The following is a 10,199-nucleotide window of genomic DNA, read 5'->3' on the forward strand; positions in this document are numbered from 1 at the left end:
TGTGCTGATACTTACGTCAAGTGTATTAAGATGAAGAACTAAATCCACTGCTAGCAAGCACAGAAGAAACTCCACCAAGTTCCACAGAACAACATCAATCAACTGGTGGATTTTATACACACACAAAGAGCATGGAAGTGGGCATAGCACACATTCATAAAACTTCAGAAGACAGCTGAGTGCAGTAATGAACGCTGGCTTGTGCTTTTGTGACTTCTCAAGTGCATGCTTAAACATGCTCCAACAGTACAGCAGACATTTCTAAAAAAGGGTGTTTTGAATCATCAAGAGAAGGCCCTTGGTAGGATTAAATAAAACTGAAGAAAACTCCACTACCCTTTTGATTTAGGAGTTTCTCTAAGCGCACTATTTGCTTATGAGAAAAGCTCTGGATTCATTATGCTGTAGAGAGGTTTACTTATGCTGTCCTACTGCAAAGGTTCAACCCTGACCTACGTAATTCACATGAACAGAATATGTATAGAATACGTAAGAGGACAAAAAAAATAGACATCTGAAATGAAAGATTATTTTTTGCTGATTTATAATGAATTAATCTGGCTTAACATTCCCCAGTTAAGTTTTCCTCTCAGCAAAGTATGCCAAATCAGAAGCATGTTTGCCTGTGGGACATCTGCCTTCTTCTGGAGCTTCTGCAAGCTACAGGGAAAAAAAATGAGGCTGTTAAAAAATATAGGCAATTCAAATTGATGTAAAGAAAGACAACAAAAGAATAGAGAATTTGAAATACTTCTCTCCTTTTGGCATTATATAAATTCCTGCTTCTAAACATATTCCTTTCATGAAAACCCCTCTAGTCTATGCAGACATACACACAGTGTCAAAATGATATTTTTTTCTGACTCGCCACACTAACTTTTGTTCACTTGCACTTTTTAATAAAGGAGAGTTTATAAACAAACATGATTTGCACTGAAGATCATCTTTAAAAAAAATCCTCAGGAATCAGCTCACAAAAATTGCTTGTCTTGCAGAATTCTTTCAAGAAAGTGGGAAAAGAAAAAAAGCAGTTCCAGAATCATGGAATAAATTCAGTCTTGAGCACAAGAAGAACAGCTTTCATGCTCTAAACAGCCAGATCAAAGACCAGAATGCCAAAGAAAAACCAAGGATGACTAAGAAAAAGTTTAACTTCACAATAAAAGGTAGAAAGTTTATATGTCTCTAATGTGAATAATAATCTAACATCTTTGAACAAGATCTAACATGTTTTATTTTCAAGAGTCGTCATTTATTAATCAAGTCTGCTTGTAGAAAAATTGGGTCCAATTTGGAGCCGCTTGAAGTTTGTGCCAAAGCATGCTAAAACATCTTTTGTCTTCAATGGTATTGAAACCAGATTCTCAATTTATTCTCAAATCAGGGAAAAGCTCTAGTAACTCACTACTGCTTTCACAAGAAAAAGAAATGTTATTACCAAATCACTGCCTGGGGAGGAGTACTGCCTTTTGCCAGAATACCCCACAGACAGACGGATTACTGAAGGAATCAGAAGGCCAAGAGCATTTTCTTTTAACATATCTTGTCCACATCTATTTGGAGCATGGGGAGAGGGGAAAATACAAACATTGCTTTTCAAGGAGAAAATGGGTTTGCAGTAGTGATTTAAAAGAGTTTAGAATTGTCAAGTCTTAACACAAAAAAGACTATTCATAATAATCTAGAATAAATGCTGCATCTTTGAAGGATATCAGATGCTTTTATTTCTCAGTATGATCCTACATATTCAAAGTACATACTGAAAAGTAAACTGAAGCATTCATGCAACACAAATGTTGCACGAAAAATGAAAAGGTTCTGCTGAGACATTTTTTATGTAGAAAAAAGAATGGGAGGAAGAATGACTGAAGAATCACTTGAAACAGAAGCAGAAGATTTGATCTTTTGAGCGTTAGTTCTCTATTCAATCCTTAAAAAAATATTATAAAAACATGCTTAAGCCAACTTGTTCCTTCTCTACCCAAAGCACCTCATGCAAATGAAACCTGAAAAGCTGAGGGCAAGTCAGGACATTCAACCATCTCTTCAAAGGGTTCCATTACAAGGTTCTGTAGCTTTCTCTTCTTTCTCAGAGGAAACATCAATCTGAAAAACGTGCTCTGCAAGTGAAACCACATCATCAATTTTCACCTCCCCCACATTTAACCCAGGCCTTTGTCTTCTGACCACCAGCACTGAACTAAGGCTACTTTCTTCCAATGATCCACGCTAAAGCATCCTAATTTCCTGTAAAGGAAGGTCCATGCAGAGTGGTCAGGATTACTCACTGAATGGTCCTCATATGAACAGCTTTGTTTCAGTTGTTCCAGGCAGTCCTTCGCATCACCTACCCTCAAAGCACCTGATACATACCACTCACTTCTTACTCACACTGTTAAGATCAGAGCAATGATGGCATGCAACTCAGCTCTTTCTTTTACTCTGACATATGAAACGAATAAATCATCATGCAGATGAAAGGTTATCTCTCAGCATCTAACAAGCTTCAAATAGAATTGCAAGGAGAAGTCTGGGCTATGTGTAACACAGAAGTATGTCCATTGAATACCACTGAGACCAGGATGCCCATGGCTCCCTGCACTCCATAATACTGTCTTTCCAGATAGTACAGGCACAGCCACAGTAAACTTGAGAATCTAAAGGTTTCTCAACGTGTATTAAAACTGAAAAAGCAGCAGTTTCATATAAGTGTTTTTCCTCCTTTTTGAATTCTCAGTAATTAGCTTCACTGATTTCCTATAATCACAAATCTTGAACTAAAATGTATTTACCCTTATGGTTCTCAGCATAGCCCATTATAAGGACAGCTCCATCAAAAATGAAAAACTGAAAATTACAGAGTATATAGAAAATAAGAACAAAGTCCAGTGATTATTACCTGGCTTAATCCTGCAAGACACTCAACTGCCTTTTGTTCTGCAAAGCACTAAGATGTGTGCTTATACACATTAGTAATCATGCCATATTTTACCACTAATTACATGGGAAAAAATGCCATTTTCTGTATTCAAAATAATTCTCGTGCAACTCAGAAATAAAGGATCCTCCTTTCCATTACTAAAAGGTGTTTTGTCTTACATAGCAAAAGAATTTATCCTTCAGTATACTTAGTCCACCTGAAAACACCTAAAGATACCAAACTGCAGAGATACTTGTTATCAAACTGTTGCACACAACCACTTACAGATGTTACCCACCTAACCAAAACTCCAGTAACTAGAACTAGATGAATAGAGCATTTTTTCATCTGCGTTACAAAGAAGTATCTGTAGCCCTGACAAGAAGTAAATGCTGACCAAAAAAAAAAAAAAAACCTACAACCCACACAAAACCCAACTCACTCTCTCCTCCACATTAGTAATTATCCATGGCTATAAAATAATCAATTTACTACCTATTTTGAATAGGTAAGCAGAAGGAGTAGTTAGTTTTCATAGAATGTAATGGATCCACCTTATTAAACACCATACCAGTACTTGAATGTTGGATCATCTGCCACGTCTATGCACTTCCCTCACATTGCACCAAGACAGAACAACAACAAAAACACCAGAGGCAAAGAGAAGGAAGAAACTGTTTAAAAGCAATCCTTTCAAAACTCTGAGACTTCTAAGAAACAAACTTCAAAACAGCACCCTCTTCCTCTACATCGATGATGCATTCCAGTCCCTAAAGATTTCTGTGAAGAATGATCCAAAAACCCCAACGTGCATATTTTACATTTTATTTGTTTTTTTCAGTAATGGTGGCTTATATTGTCAATTCAGAGACATTACACTGAAGTTTCTCATTTCCTGCTTTGGAAAGGATCTACTAGAATTGCTTTTCATCAAAGAGTTTCTTCCCTTATAATTGCATTTCTTTTCCCCTCTCATAGATATTCCCAACTGTACTTAACTCCTAATTTTGACCTCCCCATTGCTAGCGTTCTCCCTCCTTTCTGTCAAATAAACAATGCAATTCCACTTGCTGATGTGATGACAGCTGCCTGTGGTCCTTACCCACCTCAGAGTGGACCTCCCTGGCCATTTTCCTTACAGGTGAGTACCTGCTTCCCCAGGAGTCACCGAGCACAGTCAACTCAAAACTAGTGACACACGAAGTGTGGCTGTCTTATGGTGACGTAAGTCTCCAAACATGACTATTTAAATTTTAGCTTAATAATAATAATAATAATAAATAACAACCTGACAGTACTTATGGACACAAACCAAGGAATACAACCTTCTATTAGGGGTTAAAGGGCATGCTCCCACTTGGAAGGACAGACAGGCTCCCCCCCTTAAGACTGTAACAAAACCAAAAGAGCTGAGCTCTCATTCTGCAATGTTTCTGTTGTCCTTCCACTTTGGAGTAACAGCATGTGGCAATCCCAGGCATGCCCCTTTGACCTCAGTGCCTGCAGGGTTCAACCACCACTAAGAGGATACAAAGGAAGAAACAGGAACAAAGCATCATCAATACAGAAATTAAAATCTTGATTTTAAATTATGAAATTGAATTGATACACTGTAAGCACAAGATCTGAAAATGATGTCTACAAAATTCTACCCAGATTTTGAAATATTACTTGACTGTAAAGATATCACTTTTGATGAAAATACAGCAGATAAACCTGTAACAGCACTACAAAAATGCAATTATCTTGAGGAAAACACTACTTAAAAAAATAATCAAGAAACAAGAAAGGGGAATAAATCAGTAATCTGTAATCTTTCTACTAATGGTGCAGCATTACCAATATGTAACTATGTAGTAGTTGGGTAGGGATAGTGATAGGAGGATGGTTGGACTAGATGATCTTGTAGGTCCTTTCCAACCTTATGAACCTATGAACTTCTTACTTCTTCACACATTTTCAATAGCACCGTGGGAACATATATTATACAGTGTGAAACAAAAAACGAACAAACAAAAAAAAAACCTACAACTTATTACTTAAATTATCTTTCTGAAGCAACCCCAAATTATTTAGTCTCTCCACAAGTTCCTTTGATATCAGGAGTTCCAGCTCCCAGCAATTGTCTGTCCTGAGTGGAAGAGGAAGGGCAGCAGCTCTGCAAGTGAATTCTGTTTTAGAACTAACTAAACTAAAATATATTATCAACAGATGGTAATTAACCACACTAAATAATCTAACATAAGAAATACTAATTCCAACTTATCGAAATTCAAAAGGAAGTTTAATAAAAAGACCACCTCACAAAGTTCACATTTGCTCTGATTGTTTTCAGAATTATTGCTCTGCACAACCAGACTCCTCTGACAAAACTACTGCTCAAATCTCAGGGTGACTAGGAGGTAACTTCATTTAAAAGTTAATGGATTTCCTTCTTACTGTCATGCTGGTTTCATTAATTTAGTTAAGTGCAGCTAGGGAAAAGAATATCTCAGGGTTCATTTATTTTCTGGTTACTCCCCCGAGTATTTTGCTGGTCTCATCTGTAAAGACCTCAGTAAAATTAGTAATCTATTTCAAACAAGCGACAGCGATTTTGAGAAGTACTTAATAGCAAAATATGTGAACCCTTTTGTTCCTTTCACTTCTTCTCAACCAGAGCACCTTAACACTGCACAATTCCACATGCCACCTTGCACACACTGCACAATCAGATTTCCTCATCCTGTTGTGTATCCATAATAAAAACATGCATATTCAGAATCCCCTCAATGTAGAAGTGCTACAGAATATCAGTAATTCACATTTTTCTTAGAACTATTTTTGTAGCCTTTGTTGCAAACAATCTTTAGTGATACTGCATCATTGAAGAACATGTACTTAAGCACACTTAGATTTTTATTACACTATTTGTTTAGTTTCACTGCTGTCAAGCAAAACATGCACAACTGACAGAACCCTGCAGTTTTTACAGAGAAAAGAAACAGCAAGGTTTCAAACAAGACTTGGAAAAAGTTTTTCTAAATACTGTTCCAGTTGAAAAAGATTTCTAAATTCTGTTCTTTAAATATGGGATAATAAAGGTTTGACTTTCACTAACTATTCTTTTCACAAGAATTGTGAACATTCTCTTGCAATACACTGAACATCTAGAAGAATCTGCACTGGAAGCCTCTCTTACTCCATGTGAACCAGGGCAAAGGAAAGAACACCCAGATGCAATGTGTTTCAGTTTTGATACAGTTTAGTAGCACAGACCAGGATTACTATAGTTTAAAAGCAGCTGCAATCTACCATTTAAAAGATTTTTAGGCTTTCTGCAGTAGCATACCTGTGTAAGAAAAAAATTATACAGAAACATGCTTTTTGAAGATGAAGAAACATAAAACAACAGAGATTACTATCATAAAGAACACGTCCCATATGCACACAGCAGATGACTACCAATTTGATTTTCAAGGCTGACTCTCTACTGGAATCATCATCAAACAATGAGATCTTTCTATTCATAAGGATCTATCTTCTGCTGATACGTGTATTCACTAAGTGTTAGTATCAGCAGAAATACATGCCAACCACTTTCATACTTACTGGAGTCCCCTAGACCTAAATTACTTTACACCACAAGTACACCTTCATTTTTTTGTATGTGTTCTGTTTTGCAAGCATAAACTCCAGAACATTTTAAATTACTCAGATTCAAAAAGAAAAAGAAATCTTGAAGGGGGAGTGGAAAAAAGCCAGTTAATCTTTCTGAGAAAACTAATCTTAAGTATGAGTCATATCTGAATTTTCCATGGCCATACAGACTCAACACCCAATAACAGCAGTGGTTCCATAAGGCACACCAATCTCCTTCTTTGGTGACAAATAATTTTTAACAGAGACAAAATATGTGATGTACACAACTCACCCACAGTCAGATATCATCTCCCAGCACTACTGGCATGTCCTGTAACTCCAACAAATAAGAAGTGTCTACCAGAAGGTAATACCTTTGGACAAAGCTGCCTAACTTACTGTTTGATTTGTATGATGACAGGTTAAAATAACAGTCCAGGAAAAGCAAAAATTTTCTTTCAGTTACCAGGTAATTCTTAATAGTAATCAGTTTTTTATTAAAATCTCTCTTAACTGCTGTCATGAACACCACTGTTAGAGCTCCACCCACGAGCCTGAACAGATGCCTCAAGTCTGTACCACATGCCCCCACCAGGTATGCAGTACCAGAACCCGGCAAATAGACTTAAATCCCAAACTGTGTGGACTAAGAACTGCCATTACTTCTTCCACTTGTTCTCCAAAGTGCCTCTCTCTACCAATGGTCTACAGAGAAACCTAAAGATTGCTATGTGACATTTGATTTCCTCAGAAATACACAGAGGAGTGGCTACTCTGAGAGCCTTCATCCTCCACCGCCCTGCTCACTGTTTAATCAAGTGCAAACTCACTTCTTCTGTATCAAGAGTGTATTAATAGAGACCATAACCCAAAAAAATGTTCTTTTGCTACATACAGTTGCTGACAAATACAGCAAGACAAAAATTAAGAGTCATTCAGACTAAGTAAAGCATTTTTCAAATTTCCAGGGCAAGTATCTGCTTCATGCCTTCATTTCAAATTGACCAAAAGAACGAAGTTACTGAGGATTCCTGGAGACACAGCTCAGCCTCTCACCCTTCACAGCAAATACCTCCACTAAATCTGCTGTACTCAAGTACAAGCACAGACAGAAAATTGATGAAATTGTCTTTTTTGTTTCTAGCAGACATGCAAATGCTTAGGGGATAAAGAGGGAATAGTGTCACCCTTTTAACCACCTAAAATATCTCTGCTTTTGTAATAGAGAATCATTTTTGAATCTGCACAAAAGCTGTATGCTTCCTGGGTGGCTGTAAAAACAATTAAACAAAAGAAAGAAGGAAACCTTTGGTTTAGAATAAAATACATTAAAAATTTATAATCTGTACCTTGTGCCAAAGCTGAAATACTATAAAACAAATTCAGTGAGAACATATTTTTACTGGTACTTCTGTCAACAAACAGAACATTCAGCAAAGTTATGTATCTGTTTTATCTCATGGTTAAAACATCAGATTTCTGAGGATAAGACAAATTCCAAGCTTTTTTTTACTACAAAATAATCACATAACTTCAGTAGAAAGCTACACAATAAAAGCAATTTAGAGTGGCATGAAACAGGACTGAGTTCTGCCCTCCTTCAGCTGTAGAGAGGACCAGGATCCAGCTGAGGAATAACCCAGAAAGAGGAAAAGTCTTCAGCTAGACAAGCACTGCTCTTCACACACAGCTGAACAAACACTTGTGCCAGCACAAAGACAAGGGAGAAGGAACACAAAGGTGGAAACCGCTGGCGGGGGCAAAGAGCCGTGTAGCTCCTCTGCCCCTGGAGCCACAGCACTAGGGTGTGGTTTCACACTATACAAACTAAATCTAAAACAAAAAACTAACAAAAAGACTGCTACACAAAAAAAAAAAAAAGGAGATTCTCCTTTCCCTAAAGTTCCCTGGGATGTAATCCCAGCACTGACTTGCACAATGTCAGCCAACTACTACTTTTCTGTCAGACCCACAAGCTGTTCCAGTGCACACCATGCCTGCCCAACGGGAATGGGAACTCAACAATTCAATGAATGGGAATTCAACACTGCAAAGGAGCAGGTGGAAGGGATCAACTCTTCAGCATCACACCCCAGCTAGGTCGCAGCAAGAATGGCAGGAAACCACACCCTGATCTGAAATGAGACCCATTCTCAGCACTTCCAGCCTCAGATTCTTACAGAGGAGTTGCATCCTTTTCAGACCCTTTACTTCACAAGGGACGTTTCTGTTAAATGCTGCACATAGCCACCACCTTTCAAGTCTTGGATTTGTAAAGCCAACTACAGATTATTCCTGAAATATACTTCTGCGACCGCACAGGCAAGTTCTTCAGATATGTCAAAGCTCACACTTGAAAGCCTTCAGGTAGGTACTAAATTCCAGCATCACTGCAAATTGCTCACTCCTCTGCACGAAGCTTGGATTTTTCAGCTATCTGCAGGTTGCCGGTTCTGCAAAGCTTCAAAATGCTTAATACACACAGAGCTGGCAGTGACAAAGATTATGGTCATCGTGATACTGTTATCAACAAGCTGTCTCTCCTTTCTTTTCCCTGCTTGCTTCGGTCCTTGGAGCTGACACGTAAGGGCTATCCCAGCAAAAAATTTGTATTCTTCGAGCGCATTAGCCGTTTTCTAGAGTCAAGTAAACCGATTTTTCTGTTGTTGGTTAGTTTTCCTGATTCAAGCACCTTATTGCCGACGCGCTAACAAACCCAAGCCCTCGTGCTGAGCTCCAAGCGTCCGAGACGCACCATTCACCGTCTTACCCAAACCCGACCGAGTCAAAGGCCTTCCGCAAAACCCCGTCCACCCCTCGCTCCGCCGGGACCGGGACCCGGGGCCGCGCTGCGGAGCCCTTAACGCACCGCCACTCGCGTGGAGCACCCGGAGCGCTCTGCGCCGCGCGGCACCTGCCGACCGAAATCCTACAGCTCTCCCAGCGCGCGTCTGCCCGGGCCTCCCGTCTCCGACCACACCGCGGCCAAGGCCGCCCCATCATCGCTCCGGATGCCCGGGACGCGCCCGCACTCACCTTGATGCCCTGCTGCTGCGTGGTGAGGGTCAGCTTGGACTCGTCCAGGAACAAAACTTCGCAGTAGAATTCCTCCGGGACGGCGCAGAAGCAGCTCATGCCTGCCGGGGAGCCGAGCCGCAGCCGGCCAGGGCCGCGCCCGGCTCCGCGTCGGCCGCAGGCCGGAGCCGCTAGAGTTCGGAGCCCGGCCCCGCGGGACCGCCGTCCGCCGCGGCCATCCCGCGGGAGCGCCTGGACCGGGCTGCGGGCGGCTCCCCGCGGAGAGGCGGAGGATCGAGCCGGGCACGGCCCTCGCCCGCGGCTCGCTGTCACGGCGCTCCGCCGCCGCCCCGGGGAGGCGCCGAGCCGCCCACCCGCCCGTCCGGCCCCCGCCCCGTGCGCGCACGTTCCCTCGCCGCCTCTTTGTGCGGCGCCGAACGCTGCCTTAGCGGAGCTGCGGCCGCCCGGGCTCGGCACCTGTCCGCCGAGCGCTGCCCCGGAGCGGCCAACCCGGCCCCGCACCCAGAGCTGCCCCGCACCCAGAGCTGCCCCGCCCGGCCGCGCCCCGCGCCAAGGCAGCAGTGACGCCTGCTGGGCCCCGGGCCGGCACGGCTCCTCCTGGGCGTCGGGCCGCGGGTTGGTG

The 10,199-nt window shown here is 41.4% G+C and overlaps 1 protein-coding gene across 2 annotated transcripts in view; it reads right to left on the reverse strand.

Annotated features, from left to right (window-relative positions):
- Positions 1 to 9,874, reverse strand: part of EPB41L4A (erythrocyte membrane protein band 4.1 like 4A) — a 128,185-nt gene extending 118,311 nt beyond the window's left edge. The window contains exon 1 of one of the 2 annotated variants that reach the window (XM_065744247.1): positions 9,578 to 9,874. In XM_065744247.1, coding sequence (XP_065600319.1) covers positions 9,578 to 9,676 — 99 coding nt within the window. In that variant the 5' untranslated portion in view covers positions 9,677 to 9,874. The remainder of the gene's footprint in view (positions 1 to 9,577) is intronic. The other variant, XM_065744248.1, reaches the window with a different exon arrangement.
- Between the last annotated feature and the right edge of the window lie 325 nt (positions 9,875 to 10,199).

Source organism: Cyrtonyx montezumae, unplaced genomic scaffold (assembly GCF_038088225.1).
Source record: "Cyrtonyx montezumae isolate F1298 unplaced genomic scaffold, pur_monq_1.0 scaffold_30, whole genome shotgun sequence".
Classification (NCBI taxonomy): domain Eukaryota; kingdom Metazoa; phylum Chordata; class Aves; order Galliformes; family Odontophoridae; genus Cyrtonyx; species Cyrtonyx montezumae.